Genomic DNA, 21,523 nt, shown 5'->3' with positions numbered 1-21,523 from the left:
AAAGGCGCGTTAGAGGCCGATATTAAGTCGATACAAAAATGATTGATTATATGGGGGCAGTTCATGATACTGAAAACCCTGCAGTACATCCACCAATGACATAACTCTCGCGTAAAACGAACAAACTACGTAAACGTGCAATTAAAACAGGGGCTGGTGGGTGTCGCTTAAATGGGCCCTGAAACAATTTTTTTCAAGTAACCATGGAATGAATTCACTAAGAGAGCCCATTGCCTCACAAATTCAACGCCGCACAAAAAAAAAAAAAAGAATCCGTCCAGTACGAGCGGAGTTAAAAGGATTTCTCGCATGCTGCATTCGCGTTCTCTATCTTAGAAGTGTGGCAGCTTGGGCTAGTTGGTATGACATGAGGATAGTTATAGCGCGAGAACAGAACGACGACACAGAGACAAAAAGGACACGAGCAGTCCTTCGTGTCCTTTTTGTGTCGTCGTTCTGTTCTCGCGCTATAACTATCGTCTCTCGTCCCAGCGAAAGCACTGGAGCGTAAGCCGGAAGGGATGGCATGGACACGGAAAATACGTCACGCCTGCCTCATGACCTTGAGCACTTTTTTTTTTTTTTTTTGAATACGCGGCTTTTTCCGTGTGATCGCACGAGCACGCGTGGACAAGTCACGGCCTCCCGCGGCGATCTCTGTAACGACCAAGCGCGCCATGTTCAAATCAGCCAATGGCTGACAGATGGCCTTCTACGCGCGATTTTCGAGCGTCTTCCGTCATTTCTCGAGAGAAAAGAAATCAATTTTTAGCTGACTTTGATCACTTATTGTGAATTGAAATCCGCACGCCGCGTTCGAATATTTGGCTCGCGTGTTCTCGGGAGCCTCTACTACCGATGGGCAGCGTTTTTGACCATGCTCAAAAGTGTCGCAGGGCCCCTTTAAAGGGACCCGGCTCTTCAGCATAGCTCCTTTACCCTGCATCCCTTTTCCAAGTAGCCATTTAATGGCTTCAATAAAAGAGTTTGTAGCCTCACGAATCAACCAGAGCAAAATGTTTGGGATCCGTTAGAGATTTGTCCAATGCTGTAGTCACTTTGTCTCGTCCCGACGAGTGCGCAGGGGAAGAAAGTTACGTCACGAGCGCACTTTCCGCGCAGTCACGAGCACGAGCACAGGTGCGTGGCGGCCTCGTGCGGCGCCTATGGTAACTATGAATCTCAAGATGCTCAAGTCAGCCTATCGCAGTGATTGATTGATTGATATGTGGGGTTTAACGTTCCAAAACCACTATATGATTACGAGAGACGCCGTAGTGGAGGGCTCCGGAAATTTTGACCACCTGGGGTTCTTTAACGTGCACCCAAATCTGAGCACACGGGCCTACAACATTTCCGCCTCCATCGGAAATGCAGCCGCCGCAGCCGGGATTCGAACCCGCGCCCTGCGGGTCAGCAGCCGAGTACCTTAGCCACTAGACCACCGCGGCGGGGCTGCCTATCGCAGTGAATTCGGATGTATGGCATGACTTGTAGACACGAGAGGGCAAAATTTCTGGCTGACTTTGAGAATGGTAAGTTTCAGGTCGTGTGGTGTGCTGCAATGCCTGGCTAACGTGTCACAAGAGCCTCCACTGCCGTTTGAAGTTCGTTCATTGTAGAGTTTGGGCAGTTGTACACTACTTTTTTTACCCCCTCTACACATTATGGGGGCCACGATCAAGTCACTCAGAACAGCCAGTTTCTCCCGTACGGTTTACAAAAGAAAGAATCACATTTGTGATTTATCACGTTCCCTTCGTTGCCGCAGGCAACAATATGCCGGCCCAATCAGCAGATGAGTGAATGAGCTACTGAGAGAACACACTTACCAAGTCAAATAAGCAGCCACCGGAAGAGTTTTTTGCACTCTACAGCCATGTGTGTTGGTGCCGACCTCTGTTTCACAACATAGTCATTGTTTGGTTGTAACGTATCGATACAATTGGTAATTTTTGTATTAACAAGCCACCCACAGCATTGTCGCCCAAGGAGCATGGGTTCATTGCGTAAGCGGTGATTTACAGTATTATCTTCGTTTTGTTTCGGCTAAGGTAGAGTGACATTTTTTGTGCTCCCACGTGTTAAACTGTCTGCCTGGCTATTGTGGTTTATAAGCAGCCTAGTTTTCAAAATAAGCATGTCGCTAGTCACGCTGTGCGGTGTCCCCATGTTCCTTCTCGATTCCGGGTGTCGTTTCACGCAACGCCAAAGTATTTCCCTGGCGATGTGTGCACGAGGAACGTTAATTCAGTACACACTGGTGAATATTTGACCGACACCTCATTTTCACTAATTATATTCCGTTAAAAAGGGTCAAGTTCATTAAAACTGTTCAAGGGCGATCGCTGTCACTATAAAGTCACAGACGTGTAAACTTAAGACACGATACTAATGAAAACTAACAAACAATGACCACAAGGAAAGTATATATAGGGAATTCTATGAGAAGTAATTGTAATGTAAATGTGAAGAAAGAAAAGTGGACGAAAAAATAACTTGCCGCCGGCAAGCTATCTTTTTGGCCCCTGCCCATGGCGAGTTATCTTTTCTTCCACTTTTCTTGCTTCACAATTACATTACGTTTACTAATAATAACATGCACCGTACTTTCCTTGGCATCGTTGCCTGTTGGTTCTCATTATTATTAAGTCACAAGGGTCATTTTAGGCTCACACAGAAAGACGTGTTTTAGGTAATTAAGTTAACTTTTAATTATTTAAGTTAATTAAACCCCTGTAAAACGGGGGCCCAAGGCTTCTCAAGTGGATAGTTCTACTTTTTCTCGAGCCTCGTGTTCCACAACACGCTAACTTGTGGACGAAATAGAGTTTGACTTGATTTGATTTGATTATACAAAAAAACGTTCTGGCTATTATGAATGCTTTATATGGAAGTCATTCAGCACCACTTTTCCACGAGTTGCATTGGGTTTCACTTCCAAGACTATATGACTGTATCCTCATTAAATGCCATGAACCACAACCAGCATAAACGCCACAGTTATCCCTAGAAAGTACATTTTGCAGGAAGCGCTGCGCCACACAGCCTACATGTATAAACGTTCATCGCGGCAGCTCACTCAATCATTCTGCCAAGGCATTTGATTAACTGTCTATATGTGCCTCCTTCCCGAGGATTGAAGTTGCAAGGGCGATCGCTGCCATTGAAGGGCGTTGTTGCGTATACACAGAACGCGTCCCTATACCGCAAGTATACGTAGTGGTGCACGACGTCTCTTCCACGGCTAATGTATTTAGTGTTGTGCGCATGCATCCGGCCAAGGGCGCTGCCGTGTTATTTTTTTTTCCCGCGCCACACTGCAAGGCAAGAACAAGGTGCGACCACAGAGACACGTATATACAAGGCCGCATATGGAGGCGCACACTATATACGCTTTGGCAAGTCGTCCTTGGGAGCCGCCTCGGGCGGATCTGCCTCTGAATGACTGGTTATCCTGTACGCACTATAAGATATGAGAGTATACGTTGGCACCTCGTGAGACTTGTTTAAATGCGCAAGCATTTCTATGGCGACTCGACGATAAACCGTGTGTCCGCCTGTACGTCATGAAAGACGAATTTTCACAAATAAATAGCGTGGAACAAAAATGAACTCCGCACCAGGATATCCTTGGGAGTTGACTAAGTGATGCAGAAACGTATATGGAATGCTATAGAGGGAAACTTTGATTGCAGCTTCCCTGAAAGTTGTTGTTGGACGGAAATGGCACGTCGGCACCCGTCAGTGTCTGCCAAGGCCCCATGTAAGGCGTATCGAGCGATCGCCAAAAAAAAAAAAAAAAAAAAACAGGTGTTTCGCAATAATTTCTCACTAAGTCGGAATTCGCTATAGTGCGTAATGCTCGACGTCGGTTTTACAAGTCGTCCGACAGGCGGCTTTTATCCAAACGTCACGAAAACATTTCAACAATGCCTTGACGGAGAGTGGTCTCCTTTACACTAGTTTCTTTTGTACCACCGGTACAACACCCTCCAGTGCACTGTACAAGCGCGGGTGTTTAACACAGTGGGTAAAGCCAACAGGGCCCTCAAGCCCAGTCAGCTTGAGAGCGCAAAGCTAAACCCAATACTGCTCGACATCCAGCCGTCCGGGTCTGTTCGTGGCCCTCCACGGCTCCTCGGCAAATTTGGTTCCCGAAATAGAAGAAGCTACGCACATTTTATTTCTCGAAACATTCTTGCGTCCCGTGAGACGGCTCTTATTTGAACGAGGGACATTTGTTTGAGTGCGTGGTAGAAGACCACGTAGTGCACCAAAGCCCCTTCCATGAATAGACGTGCGTTTGGATTCTACGAAAAGTGCCCTGCTTTGGGTCACGTTCAAATTTGGACGGGTGACACGAATTGTTCGGCATCTGCGTCACTTGTGTTCGGCAATATCGCGCGAGATTCTCATTTGAATTGGTTTAACTCTCCGTTCACGGTTTCAGTTGCTCCAGGTGGGGTCGGCCTTTTTATTGTCCCGGACGCCCAAGTTCTACGGATGGCATACGATTGGACTTTTATGTTACAGGCTAGTATGGGCACACTAATTTAGTTAGCAGCACGTTCACCAAAATACAACGCTCTTCCAACACGACCTTTCGCCAAACCCAGCTGCACGAATAGTGCAGCGGCAGCACGCCACAGCAATGACAATCCGAAATGCAAATATGAAAGATGAATCCTCCGTAATCCTCACATACTCCCAATCAGCGTAGCGCCTTTCCATGAGCTACCGGGTCCCAAGGTTAAGAAATGACAAGTGTGCATACTGACCGAAGCACTTTCGCTGCCACTCCGGCCGGTACGGCTTGAGTTCTTTCTGGTCGAGCTTCTCCTCCTTCTTGCGCAGCTTCTCTAGAGTCTTTAGCCGAAGCGCCTCGGATTTGGCGAAGGCTCCTAGGTCCTCCTTGTACTGACCAAACATCTGCAACAGCACATCCAGGACGAAAGCATCGCTATTTCAAATATAAAGATATATATATAAAGGTTGGTAATTGGTAAGTATTTACCCTAAAATAGTCGTCAAAAATTCTAAAACATAACAAATATAGGTTGGGCTGTATTGTTCGTTTAGTTTCTTTTTAAACTTTTAAAGGCATCTTACTAAGTCAGTCTCGACTTCTTGATAGAGGACTAGCACGATCGTGAATACGGCAAAATAATTCCCAAGTCAGCACAAATCTCAAAAAGCCTTTGGCACATAGCATTACGCATCAGTACCTCACAGCATTAGCTCAAATCTCGGTAAATTTGGTACAGAATATTACGGTGAAAACTTCAGCACAAGCCAGGACAGACCACAAACAATGAGACGAGCACAAGTGCTTGTCTCATCTATTTTTTTTGTAGTCGGTCTTGACTTGAACTGAAATGCTAATCTTGAAACAGTACAAACATGCTCTTTGCAAACGGGTTGCATCAGGCTGTACACGAACACACAGCTCTTAGTAAACAGAAAGCATCGGATGTGATGTGAAGAATAAACAGATTAAGTTGTTGTATGCAACAGAATGTAACTATAGTCAGTTCAGTCTGCCCTAATTCGAAGTACGAATAACAGCGCTTAAAGGAAGTATATACAAGCAACTAACTTCACGTTATGTACACACATGCGCGTATACCTCTCGGAATGGAAACACTCAGCCGCGGCGAATTTCAAGCATCTAAAAACAAAATGAAAAGTTGAAAGCGAGACAACACACGCTTCGGTATTAGCGATTTATGCTCCCTTTGCAGAAGAGACTCATCCCGTCTTATGCGGTGTTGCACAGCTTCGTTCCGGCATTTAAGGTGCACTATACGCTGCAATATCCCAAGTCCTCACCAAGTCCTCACTTACTTACCCGTGTAGTGAGAGGTCATCGCGGCGGTCAGCGGTCGTGGGCAAAAGAAGACCAGCTTGTACGGCGCCGTCCACGGATGACGTCGGTCAGCCTGCGTGTGCGCAGTTCCTTCGGACAATGATAGGCGCCCGAGTATCGCGGTGGCGAAACATGCGTTCTTATAACATGCATGCAAGTATACACGCTGTGGAACACACCTCCGACACTCTTGATTACCCAACTCCTTTTTACGTTCGTATGCACAAATGAACCCACGGCCGACTATAGTTACCATACATCAGTAATGGGAACTGTATATCCCGCCGGAACCAGCACTGGTATATGGAATGCGGCCACGACCGAAATGAACTACCTAACAATAATAATAATAATTGTTGGAGTTTAACGTCCCGAAACCAACATATGATTATGGGAGACGCAGATCTCAACTAAAGGCGCATAGATTCCTTGTCAATGTGCGCCAGTTTAGGTGCGTGACACCCCACAGTGTGATTTATGCACTCCGGGTCTGATGAGCACCTACCGTATATAGTGCCCCTTCAGCTTAAAGGTCAACTCCGGCGATTTTTTGGGGTCAATGGATCTCAATGAAATTCGCTGAGTACGCTCCTTTGCTCATTTTCGTCATTTGTGCCATATTACAGACTCGATAAATACGCTGATTGCTTGGAAATAAATTTTAAAGATTGCCTCAAAAAGTTCACCTCGCTTGCCAGAATTATTGGCAACACTGTCTGTGTGACGTCGAGTTTGGCATGACGTCACAGTGACACAGCCGATGGAATCACTGCTATGGCCGCTAGAGCGTTTGTTGTGCTGACCACAAGGCGACTGCGGTGGTGTTTGGCGCACAAGAAAGCTTTCCTCCTTCCTCCGAGTGTGCTGCTTGGCCGGCGCTTCGATGGCCTATCACAGTTTTCATATTCTGCGCCGGCGGGACCAGTATATGGCCTCCGGTTCTTACCAAATAGTACGCCATACACAGACAGGGTGGCCGGTTGGGTTTCGGTTTTGGTATTACACATTTTTGCCTATTCAAAAATATTTTCGAATTTCCTGAGCATTTCAGCTATTGGGCTCATGACAAGAGTGTCTCAGGAAAATAGAAACACGATTACCTTGACATGGTCGAAAAATCGCCGAAGTTGGCCTTTAAGACAACGTTTGTTTTAGACCACAATCCCACACGTTAATTTTGACTTATTAAGCACAGAATAACCTGTCACTTCTTCCCGTCCATGTCTCGCTTCGAAGTTACGGTGCATGAACAGTAGATACGAAGAACGGTTGGTATTCGAGACAAATCCAATGACAAATTAATGAATCGAAAGAATACCACGTAGCTGGCTGAACTGCGATGCCGAGAAGAGCAATGCAACTTAGGCGTTCCTCATCATAGGATATATACGCTCAAAATTTCAGTTACAGTCACTCACGCTATATATGGGATCTTTGTCCTGCAAACAGGTTCCTACGTCGAACCTAATCTTTCAATTGATAAGGGGCATTATTTTGCGAAAACTGCTTGTCTTGCCTGGTTATGTTGGTGCCACACAACAATTTTTTTAACAAGTTCACTCACGATATACAAGCCTTCTGCAGCAATCATAACACTTAATGGGACCCTGCAACATCTGCAAGTGCTTATCGAATGGCTTCGCCAAGGGTGCTTATTGCCTCACGAATCGACTGCCGTAAAAATGTCTTGTGCCCCGCCGCGGTGGTCTAGTGGCTAAGGTACTCGGCTGCTGACCCGCAGGGCGCGGGTTCGAATCCCGGCTGCGGCGGCTGCATTTCCGATGGAGGCGGAAATGTTGTAGGCCCGTGTGCTCAGATTTGGGTGCACGTTAAAGAACCCCAGGTGGTCTAAATTTCCGGAGCCCTCCACTACGGCGTCTCTCATAATCATATAGTGGTTTTGGGACGTTAAACCCCGCATATCAATCAATCAATCAAAAATGCCTTGAATCCGTCAAGTAAGAGCTGAGTTACAGAGATTTGCCGCACGCTTCAAGAGATTTCTCAAACGAGAGTGCTGAAGGCTACGCAGATATACGGGAATGTCAAGGGGGCACGATTTGTCCCTTCGTCATCGTGCGTAATGACCTCCAGATTCATTGTTTCCCGCATTTTCCTTCGCACGCGTGGCTTACATTAAGGGTAATCGCGAGTAAGCGCACGAATACCTGGCGGCCTCCCGCGGCGACAACAGTAACTATGCAACTCACGACATGGCCTCCGAGATGGCGTACGCCATGTTCACGATGCTCGTATCAACCAATGGCCGTGGACTTGGGGTGTATAGTGCGCTCATTTAGGTTTATGGCATCGTTTGTAGCAAAAACAGTGAGAAATTTCCAGCTGCCTTTGAGATTTACTTGTAGATCCCAGGCCGCTTGCTACGTTATAATGTTTGGCTAGCGTGTTCTCAGCAGGCGGAGCTATACACACGACGTTGAGTCGGTTAATTTAAGCTTGGACCGTAATACTTACGAACAAGCACAGTGTGACTGGCAGAATAATTTAGTTTAAATCGTCTGACAGCCGCTGTGAAGTCATTATTAGCGTCGTTCCTTATGATCGCAACCAAACTTCGCACAAAACTTATCGCATCACGGCACCTATGGGGCGATACATTATCACCGGAAGCCTCACGTTGATTTCATTTATGCGGCTGAAATCGTATCTCACGTGTACCATATAGGAGGAGTCTATGTTCCTTTCTTTTATATGCGTTCGTCGATAAGAAAACTGAGTAACAGTGACATCAGAAAGCCATAACCCTCCATCCCTTCTTCTCGTATTCGTAGTCGTGGATTGCCTCGTCGTGACAGAGCTCTCTTATACAAACAAAGAGTTGGTCTTCTATCACTTCGCGAACGACTACATCGTCAAGGACGTGCAGACAGTCTGTTATGTTCGTCGTGCGGCTCCTGTGATACACTATAGACATTATTTTGAAGTGTCCCAGATTCATTGCGCATCGAGCACCACTCGCAAAAGAATATGGACTTATCGGACTTGGGTGCACGACCCTTGACGATCGCCTGTTCCCAGGAGGATGTGCTACTAGGCTTGACCAGACCCGTCAAGCCCTGCTAGCTTTTTAAAAAAAAAACCAATTTGGCCTCGCGTTTATAGACATTTTTCCATGTGACAATTTCTTTTGTGTTTTGCAAACGAGTTCTGCGGAAACCCGCAAGGTGGCAGAAGGGTAAAGAAAGGGAAAGCAGACAACCACCCGTTCGTAGTACGAGGCCAGAAGACAATTCATACAGATTTCCTCGTGGAAATTCACAAGGAATCCATACCCCGGACCAGGACGAATTTTTCTGCAACTATATAAGAAGCTTTCATTTCTGAGAAATCCGTGTGAATCTCCTTATTTACATCTTTACGCATTTTCTTTCTGTTTTCATTGTTTTTCTTTCTTCTTTGTCCTTTTTCTTCCCTCCTGTATTCCTTTCCTCTACGTCTCTCCCTTCCCGAGGGAGCCGGCCGGCGTTCTGCCCTTCTAGGTCGCAGCTGTCAGCTGCTTTTTCCCTATTTAGTCAGTGTCTTCGAGTTTTTCTGCGTATACAAATCAAATAAAAAAATACACTTCCATTTCCTGCCATCGCGAGGTGTCAGAAATGATTATGCTGAGTTCTCTGTCTTCTTATTACGGCGCCTTCCTACAGATGCATCGTCGCGAGAGATATACCGTGTTTTTTGGGCTATAAAAAGCTCGTTGTAGTCCTCGGTGGCAAACCCGTGTATGAAATAAGAATTTCTCGGTTCCTCAAATGTATCCATGCGTTGTATAGCTGTTCCAGTCCAGTCACATTGCTGTACACAAAGAGTACTTGCGTATGAACTCTCTCTCTCTCTTTATAGAGGGCGAAAATACCAATTGGTTGAAAGAGGAAATGGGAGCGAAAAAAAGCCAAGCAGCCTAAGGCAGTTCTTTGATTATTTAGCAGCGTAGAATACAGTCATTACTGATTTAGAACGGTAAAACGTACCAAGAGAAACTGAGCCACATATTTATCTGTTTTTTTTTTGCAGTGACACAATAATAAAATTTAGAAACATAAGCCACACATGGCACGCACCCTTCGATAAGGACCACGGTATACATTCCGCTAGACACAATGAATGTTTTTCTCTCTCTAATATATCTCGGACTTTCTCATTATTTCGCATCTGACCCTCGTTTCTCGCTCTCACAAATACGTAGCTGTTGAAGGGTATCTTGAAGGGCCAGTTGGTACATGGTACTGAAGGAACGGGACCGTGAAAGAATGAACACACGACACAGGCGCTTGCGTCACGTGTTCATTATTTCTCGGTCCCGTTTTTTTGCGCTGTTTCCCTCAGTATACGCAGCTGTTGCTGAATAAAACAGCACAACGGCGCCAAACCGTACAAGCGCGAGGGTATGGTTTGCCATACACACCGCTTTGAGATAAGCCCTGTTCACAGAAAGGCACTATTATAAACTGGACAAAGCCGTCCTTGGCACGCTCACATCCAGTATACAGAGGTCGTTGCGCGACCACGAGTCACAAACCGATTGAGCTAATCTGAATGTGCAAAAAGTATACCGCGGGGCGGTTGTCTGGGAGTGCGCGTTTGAAAACGAGCAAGTTCCCTTTTATCGGCGGCGCGTCGAAATCAAGCCAAGGTAGGCCGGTGATTACCCCTCGCGGGGTGACCTTTGTGTATGAAGGAACGGCCGTCGATACGCGAGACACCACAGCAAGCGAACACTGATTTGATTGATTTGTGGGGTTTAACGTCCCAAAACCACGATATGATTATGAGACACGTCGTATAGTGGAGGGCTCCGGAAATTTCGACCACCTATAGCGTTATTTAACGTGCTCCCAAATCTGAGCGCACGGGCCTACAACATTTCTGCCTCCATCGGAAATGCAGCCGCCGCAGCCGGGATTCGAACTCGCGACCTGCGGGTCAGCAGCCGAGTACCTTAGCCACTAGACCACCGCGGCGGGGCGGCGAACACTGAGGGCTACATCCGCTGGGACGCGATATAGTTAGTCCATCAACCCATCCATGTGCATCCCAGCCTTGACACTGCAAGAAAATCGCTTACGAATTCCCATTTATCGGGTCGCGTACCGGAATTATCAATTTGTTTATTTATTTATTTATTTTGCCAAACTGTCAAGAATGCGGTTAGAGCAGATAATATTTGCACGATACATCATGCTGCGTTGAATTTGTTTCCCCTTCATACGAGAAGCATATCGACATGAATAAAGGTATACACAAAGAGTTTGACACAGTCTGAGAACACTGATACTGAATCTAAACGAGGGAATATACGTCACAAGATTTAACACACTTCGATGAGCGTTTGGTAGCATCACGGCGTAATTTCGCCCATTTTACTGACCTCCTGTTGCTTTTCTATCTGCTAATACACGCACGCCCTCTCCTGATTCTATACGGTGCTGCTGTTCTCGTCCCGTATTTCGCCATCTCGTAGGCCACTCCAGACCAGTTGAGCCTAATGAAAATGGGCATTCATATTCTATCCTCACTTTTGCGTCAATCCTGCACCCGATTCAACTTAACTTTGTAAATGTTTGAACAAGACGTTCCACACCTTAGCGGATTAGCTTCCTTACGTCCTATGTCATTGCAAGGGAACCACTCAGTGTGTGTACTTGAACTGCGGAGTACACACCTTAACTCCTTTCGTTCCTCCGAAAGGGTGCGACGGACGCACTGCGTCCTCGACCCAGCCTTGCGAGATATGGCTTCCGTGAGTCAAACGTGTTTTTACTTTTTTTCTCAACACACTCCACAGCAGGGAGACTAAAGAAACGGTACAGACGCCGATGATTCAGAGCAGGCAACCATAAAAGATGAACGTAATAACACACCGCGTCGTACGCAGCACGTGCGTTGTCGCGCATGTCAAGAGGGCGATTCTTCGTCGTTCCGCAAGCCAACAGCGGCCGTCTCGGTGACAAGCCGTTGCAACAAGGTTACCGCCGAGGCGTTATCGGTGGCTGCGCACCGACGACGACTGGCCACTGCTTCGCGATCTTCAAGGCAGCGTTATAATACTGCGTTCTGTTTTTCTTTTTCTTTTCTACGGCAAAGCGCTAAACTCACTGACTCCTTTCTCTTTTTCTTTAATTTTCTTTCTTTTTAGGTCGCGAACAGCTGTAGGCAAGGCAAGACGAAGGCAGCGGGACACGCCTTTGCGCATTGGGGACAACGCGCTCGAGATCGCACGTCAGCGAATCGTCCATATCGCTACCCGCCTCGCCTTCGTTTCGTAGGTCGCGCCTCCGCCTGGATACCGAGGACCACTCGAGATTCTCTCGGGCACGGGAGAGCAGCAGAGAAGCAGCGCCGAACTGCGTGCTCGCCCTTATCCGGGGACGTCCGTCGCGGCACCGCAAGGTGCTCGAGGATGGGCCGCATGTACTACGCTTGCGCACGCACGAACGCCGGCTCGTGTTTATCAATGACCGCGCGAGCACTAGTCGCGAGGGCCATGGGATCAAACACTCAGCTCGTAGGCATCCCTCTTTGCGCTTTAACCGTGTTAGGCGTTTCCTAACGGGCTAGCTCCGTGGACGTCGTCTGCTGTGAGACAACGGGAGGTATACCTTTTACAGAGGCTGTATAACTATGGAGGCAGCACGTGCGCTTCCATATAGACACTCAAGGAAGACTGAACCAAGCGGGTCAAGTCAGATATCGGACTGGATTGAAGGCTGTACAGATTCGCACAAACCTGTCGGCACAGCTCGAGCAGCTTCTTGTATATACACAAGGCAACATTATGTTGCAGACGGAAAACACGGTTCTCTGTTGCCACGGGAGCATGGCGCGCGAACGTGAACCTCTCGCTGTCGATATCCACGAAGTTCTTGCAGGCGGTATCATGCAACCCGACGCATTACGGACGCTGAACTAGTCCAGCAAAGTTATAGCTATACTGATTGTTGGCCTATAGTTGGTACTTGATTAATAACATGCTTTACTGACATGCTTAATGACAGCCGCTTGTGATTGTCGTTAAGCGTTCCTTTACTTTGTGTGGGTGTCGTTTGCGACCAAAGCATGCCACTAGGAACTTATACCTAATGCGAAAACCTGACGCCGACAAGCTTGTCTGGATTCGATCATAAGAAACCGACCTCTGTAGGAGGAAGTTCATGAGGTCGTGGGTTTACAAAGGATAGCTCGAAAACAATTTGCTACAAAACTAACGAAGCAAACAAAACAGCGGCGTACAGGTTCGAATCATCTAATACAATTTACGCGGCTTCCTCACTGCTTGGTCGAAGCAACGTTATATAGCTTGAATCAACGACTTGCCTTCGTTCGCGTACAACGTGCGTTGCAAATGCGAGTGATTTATGTATGTATGTGCGTGTGTATGTATGCATGTGCCTGTGTATGTGTGTGTGTGCGTGTGCGTGTGTGCGTGTGCGTGTGCGCGTGTGCGGGATAGATATGTGGGGTCTAACGTCCCAAAACCACTATTTTATTATGAGAGACGCCGTAGTGGAGGGCTCCGGAAATTTCGACCACCTGGGGTTCTTTAACGTGCACCCAAATCAGAGCACACGGGCCTACAACATTTCCGCCTCCATCGTAAATGCAGCCGCCGCAGCCAGAATTCGAACCTGCGACCTGCGGGTCAGCAGCCGAGTACCTTAGCCACTAGACCACCGCGGAGGGGCTATGTGTGTGTGTGTGTGCGTGTGTGCGCGTGTGTGTGTGTATGTGTATGTGTGTGTGTATGTGTATGTGTGCGCGTGTGTGTGTGTGTGTGCGTGCGTGCGTGCGTGCGTGTGTGCGTGCGTGTGTGTGTGCGTGTGTGTGTGCGCGTGTGTGTGTGCGCGCGTGTGTGTGCGCGTCCACGCGAAAAGCTCAGTTTTTAGTGCCGTAATATATCCGGTTCACTTGCCTCAAATTTGAGGCGGACAAGTAACGGCAAAAAAAAAATCACCATGGAGGACCACGTGCTTATGGGTAAGGCTCGCTCGAAAAAAAAAATAAAATAACAAGGACAGAACCAGGGCATCATGGGCTTTTGGCGTCGCTTCACAATGTTCTCGCGCCATAACCGAGCGATTGCGGAAGACCATTCACGTCTACGGAGTCGTTGTCGATGCTTCATCACGCCTATACTCACACGGAACCGCCACTTGCGAATCATTAAGTACGCCCCCGAAAGGGCGAAGAAAAACGGCTGCCATTAGCCTCGAGTGTCCAGCACGTTCGCTGATGTGCAACAGGCTCGTAAAGGACACGATCCATCGCTTTTTTTCTAGCACTGCAAAGGTTATCGTCGCGAGACGATGCGATTGTGACGTCGTTAGAAGCAACGCTAGCGCAAGCGCAGCAAACGACCTCATGCCAGAAGCACTCTCCACTGAAGTGGCTGACGATGAGTTTATCCCGCGCATTTCGATTGGAGCAAGCACGACGTGGTCATTCTCGTTCAGCTTTGCTTTCTTCATAGTATTTTATTCGTCCGAAGGCAATTTAGACTACTACGTCAATGATTCCTTTGCATATGCGCCATCTTCGGTATATACTGACGTAACGGACTCCGAAGTACCTTTGACTCGCGAAAGATGGCGTCCAGCCGAATATCTGGCAAACTTGCAAATGGCTTGCATACAAACGAAGCACTGAATCTGTGCTACATATACAGATTGTGTCGTGCGCTTGCTGTCGCTCGACCTCCCTTTCCGTGCATTCATACTTATCAAAATTGAACATTGTGTTCCACCTTGATGTTATCCTTGCACCTATATTACGCATCCTGCGCAAAGACGGAAATTGGTCATGCGGCCGAAAGCGATTTCCCAAGCTTCGGTTGATGATGATCGATATGTGGGGATTAACGTACCAAAACCAAAATAGAGACGCCGTAGTGGAGGGCTCTTGAAATTTCTACCACCTGGGGTTCTTTAACGTGCACCCAAATCAGAGCACAATTTACGCCTTCATCGGAAAGGCTGCCGCCGCAGCCGCGGGATTCGATCCCGCGACCTGCGGGTCAGCAGCCGAGTATCTTGGCCACCACCGCGGCGGGGCTCCCAAGCTTCAACGTGCTGAGCCTACGCACGCATACACAACGTTGCTTGACACATCAAGGCCATATCAAATTGTTGGTACATGTGGGGATGACCAAAACGAGGTGAAACAACCTAAACGCGTCCTAATATTTTCGCATCGGCGCTTACAAACACCCACTTCGAAGCGAGAAGGTGGAAAGTTGGTACAGAAGGCCATAATAGAGGAATACTGCATGCCTTTACGGTCACAATACAGCTTGAGCCACGGACTGTGAACAGGGAACTCGAACGGCGAATCTTTTGGCGGTTATCTCGGCGGTTATCTTTCTGACGAATCTGGTACCAGTTGACAAAAAAAAAAAGAAAGCTTGGAGTTATATGTTTCACGCACTGCATGCGACACATACATGTAGGTCTCCGGAGGCACTGCGTTCAGTTGGACTGACTTCGATAATATCTGGAGTTCTACGCCACAAAATCACGGTATGACTACGATGCACACCGTCTTGGAGGGCCCCGGAAATTTCGGCCATCTACACGTCTCCTTGAGCATGCACGGGCCTCTAGCATTCCGTCTCTACCGAAATGCGACCGCCGCGGCCTGAATCGAACCCGCGACCTTTCAGTAAGCATCCCAACAGTATACCACCGCGGCGGACAATTGGCCTCGATAAATCGCTACAAAAACGACCTACAGGGCGCGTTATATAGTGATTTTTCGATGCAATTGCGATTCACCCACCAACCTCGTTAAATATTTCTATAGCCTCCCTGTCCTTCCGCTTAATTACTTCCTCCTCCGAGAGCCGCGCGCGTTTCCTCAGTTAACATCACCGCCAAAGGTGCATGAAAAAAAAAACGACTACAAAATACGATGATGACATTCGATTAGCCATAGCTGAAACAGGTTGCATACATTAAATATCAAGGACTCTTGTCACCGCGCAGTATTATATAGCCTCCATGGTATATAGCGTTTGATCAGTCATGTAACTTATGAGGGTACAGCGGTCCCGGCTACAGATGGTACTGCATGATATTTAGCCAAACATAATGAAAACAAAACCTATTACAAGAGGACACACCGAAAAGCGCAAAATTCCAGCGCTTGTCGATGTGTCCTCTTTCGTTGTGCTTCCGCGCTGCTATTATAGGATGAAGGGTCATCCAAGCCTTTCGCCTTAGTACTGCGTCCCGATTCGTTTCTGTCGTTTCAGCACTCAGCATCGGGCGCGGCGCGCCCTGCGGGAGGTGGCAGACACGACGAGTTCGCTGCTTCCATCATTACGTGATTCGTGTAGACGCAGCGCAAGCGGGTCACAGAGACAAGTCACGATTACTGGACAGGGCTGCGGGGTTGCACAGCACATAATGGGCACGAAGGAAAGGAGAGACAGACGGGAGAAGAGAAAATCGTGCTTGCAAGCACACTTTTCTCTTCTCCCGTCTGTCTTTGCAAGCACACTTATCTCCCGTCAGTCTAACGAAATGCGGCTTCCATGGAAGCCGCCGCATTCCACGAGGCTGACCAGTAGTATATGTACAGCAGCCCGCTCTTCTCCACGGACTGTTGACGGAAGTGTAATCACGTAAAGAGCGGGTACACACTGCAGACGTGAAAAAAGGGTCCATTTTCCCGCTCGATCGTGCGTCGTAGTCGGACCCCGCCTAGTCGGACCCCTCCAGCGAAAGCGGGGTATAGAAACGACCGTGGGTTTCTTTCGCCTTGCCTCAATGGTTGCCTCCGCATGCAACGGTATCGTCGATGCGTCAGCTTCTGAGTATAAGATTTCCCGCCCCCCCGCATTTTACTCACAGTCAATGCGATACGTTCGATCGTGTCGCAGCAACGCGAGCACGGCCCGAGGCTAATCGACGCAAACAAGTAGCATCCACGGTCAATTGATGGTTGTCTGCCCGCCGCAATTAGCAGACGAATCACAGACGAGAGAGGCAATTGCACGGATCGACGGCGCTTCTTTCTTTTTTTTTTTCCTTCTTTCGGCAACGGCTGTTGTTTTTTGTCTGCGTCCGTGGATGCACCGCTTAGGAGTGGGGAGGGGGGGGGCGTGATTTTTTTATTTAATTAGGAAAGAAATAAAAAGTTAACGTCCAACTGCCTGCAGCAAAGTGCGACACTTTAGCAGTATTTCACAAAGGAAAGGGTAAGGAGGAATTAAAAGATATATATGGACAAGTAAAGATTGAGAGAAAAATGAAATATTGGGAGACGGTTTGAAGACTTCGAAGAGAGTATTGTAGCGGTTCAAAGGAAGGTCGCTGATGGCATCCCACCGCTGCCACCAGTTGTTGCGCGTCGCGGCGACCGCAGTCTGCGGGTAGCGGGGCCAATCGCCGTCGCTCCATCGAGCCAAGGACTAGGGGAGAGCTTTGAGCAAACTTAACGGGTTTATTTACATCTTTACAGTGAGTTGTTGAGATGAAGACAGAAGAGAAGAGAAGAGCGTTGGGCGAGGCACTCCACGCCCTTTTTGTTGACCCCCGTTCCCTAGGTCCCTAGGTTGGGGATCACTACACAAAACAATGCGGACCAATGGTGATGTGGAAGTTCCTCTCAATGAAGTACCGCCCGTCATGTATGTTCATAGAGGCGCAACACAGGCTTGCACATACACACACCCTTGCCACTAGTCGCAGCGCTGCCGTAGAACAGAGAGGGGGAGAGCGGAAGACGCACGGGCGCCTCGACTGCTTTGATGCCGGCCTCGGGCTGCGTTCCCACGAGGAGATCTTAGCGCGCCCTTTCGAGAGGTGCCAGGTTCGTGGAATATCCGGGGAGAGCCCTTTGACCAGCGCCGTCGTCGTCTGCCGGTTAACGCGCTAACGATGCGTGGCCCAGGCGGGAGATAGAGCGGCGGCTCCAAAACCCTCTTGGGCGACATTCCACACTGTTGGCGCCGCTGTCAATCAGTGGGCGTCGTCTCGTGGAGTCGGCCTCTGTTGCTTCCTCCGTCCAGCCGTGGCGAGACTGTCCTTTTGGCACTAATCCGGCGTGGCAAATGACCCGCTGGGTCAAGGCATAGCTTGATCGCTACAGTATATGGCGGATGGGACAACCGCCTGCCAAGAAATTCATTGAGCGTCTTAAGGCACCGCTTAGCGTTCTGTATTGGTGTACTTATACATGGAGTGTTCGCTCATTTGATGTAAATAAAGTTCTTTTCTTCCTCCTCCTCGCATTCTATAGTGATTTCTTGTTTCGTTAGATAAACGAGCCCGGGCCGTTTAGAAAGTCCTGCAATCCTGTATCGCTTTCTGTACAGAAAGTACACATCTCAGTTCGTCAAGAGAATATCACAGATAGACAGCCCACTTCACCTGGCGCACGTTCTCTCTAGAACGCGTCCACGAATAACGGCGTTCTTGTATTACATTCCGGCCTCCTCGGAATTGCGGTCGGTCGGTAATATCGGATCTGCGGACACGCGCTCAGTTTCCAATAGCGAAACGGTCATGGTCAAGTCCACTAGTCTATAATATGGAACGTACGCTGACATCTTGACGCAGAATGCCTTCAACGTACAGCTTTTACGAAATGCATCCAATAAGCCACATCGCAGGCATTCTGGAAGCAAATTATATACGAGTACTGAAGGACACCGACGCACGCGTGCCGTGTAATTATAGCTGACTCCGGCGCTTGCGTATACGCAGCAATAGCGTCTCGAACATGTACAAAGGATGAGAGAATGAACACAGACATTGGGCAGGGAGGCCCTCCATAGACCGCAGACAACCACGCACCATAGAGCGTCAACACAACGCGCGCAGCCTGAAAGGGAAAGAAAGAGAAGGGAAGCTTCAACAGAAGCCCTGTGGCGTAATGCATGCTCTTTCATCTCGTCACAACAGAAAGCCGCGCAGTTCCCTGCGGGCGAAGACAGAAGCGCCGAAACGAGCGCCGTCTGTCGGTGGCGTGTCTTCAGCTCGCAGAGGAGGCGGGGGTCACAGGTGCCAGCACGAGAGTAATTAAGCATCCCCGTGTTTTGTCGACTTGCCAGACGTCTGTCTCTCTCGCCCGTGACCGTCTCCGAACGACGCATCGCTGCCCGTCGCGTTGGATGACCGTGAATGAAAGCGCCCGCAAGCATGCGAACGCGTTTCAACGAGCTCGTGTCGCAAGGACACGCCGCACTCTCGTTATAAACCGCAGCCGCTTGCAGTGTACGGTGAAATTCTTCATCGAGGCTACAAAAAAACAATTTGGTGTATATATTACGCGTGATCATTACGTGTACAGGACCATGTGAGCAGAATTATGTGCGAGTCACTTCACCGATGACGTTTTCCAAAGTGTCCGTGAGCACATATAGCACACCACACCAGTCTGTCAAAGCGGCGGGAAACAGGTATGATGCTTGTTTAGACTGGCGCTCGGCCAAGACCTTGCGCGGTGGCTGCGCCTTGCCTTGTTACCCTACCAAAGCTTCAGCTCCACATACTGTGAGGCAAGTCCAAATACCACGCACAGGTGGTATAATACAGCCTCACTTTGGGTTCTCACGAACAAACCCGCGCACTTGATCGAATTTTGCCGTCAATTTCCAGCACAGCGCTTTGAATCCAAGTGATGAAAGGCGATTTTGCAGAGCAACGTCCCTTAGCACAGGTTCTACGGTTAAACGCACAGTTGGGAGGGTTGGTATGCGTTAACATAACCGGTTGAGTGTGCTGCACGGCACAGACTAGGGGAAGAACTGAACGCTATAGTTATCCAATTCTTCATCCTTCGTCTGTGCCGCGGTGTAGAAACAAGTTTAGAGACGTAGGTGTTTCGCGCCATAGAGTTTGCTCAAATTAACTGGAGGGGACCCTGGCGCTGCGATCGTTAAGCGACCATGGGAATGATGGGTAGTATACGGATTTGCCTAGTCTTCGTACTTGCGGGCGGCGAATCGTACTTGCGGCTTAGTTTATTGCTGTGTTTCGGTTTCGTCTTGAAGAAAAGAACGAACTCTTTTGAACTTCGTGACCCGATTCGAAATGGCGAGCTTAAAAGAATAAGGTGGTGAAGCGCGACCGCTTAACATTTACTGATTTTTGTTTCGTGAGAAAACAGCTCCAAGCCACACGAACATAACAGAGTCAGAAGCAGGCCAAAAGTATAAGATTAGACAAATAAGTGTACTATGCCCATTCTCGCTGAAGAGCCATGCGTTGCAGCTGTCATAGACAATAGCGCCAGAATTCCCTCTAGTGTCTGGTACAAGAGGTCTAAGGTCTCATACAAAAGTGCGACGGGTGCGACAGTGCGCGTCGTACTACGACACACGGCACGCAGCCCCGGTGCAGAACGCCGGGGTCGAGCGTGAACAGCTGACGATACGAGACACGCCTCCACCACGTTGTGGCCTCCGCTCAGGTAGGTGGCGTCTATAAAGCGCCCAATACACCCGGATTCTTCCTCTGCAGCGCGGATGACGCAAGTAGCCAGCCGCGCGACGCGTGCCTGCGCCGCAATCGGAGGCCCCCGCTGTTCTTCGCGCGCTTTCGGCGCGTCCCGCAAAGCCACGAACGCGGCTGCAACTGCACAGCTCGGGCGTGCAAGGTGCGCTGCCACCGCAACCGGCGAAGAGAGCGCATGCGAGTGCGTGGCGCCGCACGCTGCCGGGGCTCGATCTTGAACGCTGATCTGCATACACAGGCGCCCCGTCGGCCGCGGCGTCGTTAAAGCTGCGCGCGATGAATCCTCCAACCTACCAGGCGCATTCTGCAGCTAGAAGATCGTCGTTCAGAGACGCAAGCAGTCGTGACGCGAGCGGGATGGCAAGATGCCAGCTTACTTCCATCGAACAACCACACGAACAGCGCTTATACATAAACGGCTGACAGAACGAGGACGGAGTATGCGTACATGTACGTCTTATACGAAGACGTCAATATACGCAACGATTCCCACACGTTTGCGAAAAATGTGAGGCTTTCATGCAGCAACCTGAATAGAAAATTTCCTATCCGCAGTTTACACGAAGACTATAGTTTCACGTATCGGGCGAAGTTGAATGTCGTGTGCCTGCGAACGGTATCACTCATGCATCCTAACCATAGTGTAACTCAATAAACAATTGTATCGGGCCAGTTGGTAAGGATTCATCTTGCTAGGAAGCGCAGCCACTATTACACTCTGTTGTGTGTTCCTTGTATAATGAAGGAATGATGACAACAAAAGGGAACAGCAAGCATCATCGCAGAGTAAGGCACCACGAGATCGGCGCTCGAGCTCCTCCATCTTCCTCGTCCTGTCGCTATCTCCAATCTCCCACCTGCCCGTTTGGTTCGCCCAATAAACCTCTTTACATTTGGTGGATCGTGCTGGGTAACCACATCGCCTACAACCTGGAACTCCGATCCCGCACCCTACCGTCGACCATGCAAGTTGACGCTGCCCAACAAACAATACCTCTCGCGGCCGCTACTTGCCCCGGCCCGGTTCATCAGCGAGACCCCCCGATCTTTGCCGGCACCGAAGACCAGGACGTCGAGGACTGGCTGTCGTCATACGAGAAAGTCAGTGGACCCAACAGGTGGGATGACGCTGCTAAGTTAGGAACTGTCAATTTTTATCTCACCGACGTGGCCAAGCTGTGGT

General features: G+C 48.9%; 1 protein-coding gene across 3 annotated transcripts in view; it reads right to left on the bottom strand.

Annotated features, from left to right (window-relative positions):
- Positions 1 to 21,523, bottom strand: part of ClC-a (chloride channel protein 2) — a 167,321-nt gene that overhangs the window by 61,848 nt on the left and 83,950 nt on the right. For 2 of the 3 annotated variants that reach the window (XM_037412450.2, XM_075891422.1), the window contains exon 3: positions 4,782 to 4,932. In XM_037412450.2, coding sequence (XP_037268347.2) covers positions 4,782 to 4,932 — 151 coding nt within the window. Of the gene's footprint in view, positions 1 to 4,781; positions 4,933 to 5,851; positions 5,943 to 21,523 lie in introns of all 3 variants that reach the window. The other variant, XM_075891423.1, reaches the window with a different exon arrangement.

The sequence above is a fragment of the Rhipicephalus microplus genome, chromosome 1 (genome assembly GCF_043290135.1).
Source record: "Rhipicephalus microplus isolate Deutch F79 chromosome 1, USDA_Rmic, whole genome shotgun sequence".
NCBI lineage: Eukaryota > Metazoa > Arthropoda > Arachnida > Ixodida > Ixodidae > Rhipicephalus > Rhipicephalus microplus.
Note: the sequence above shows the minus strand (reverse complement) of the source record. Positions and strands in the feature narration are given on the sequence as shown.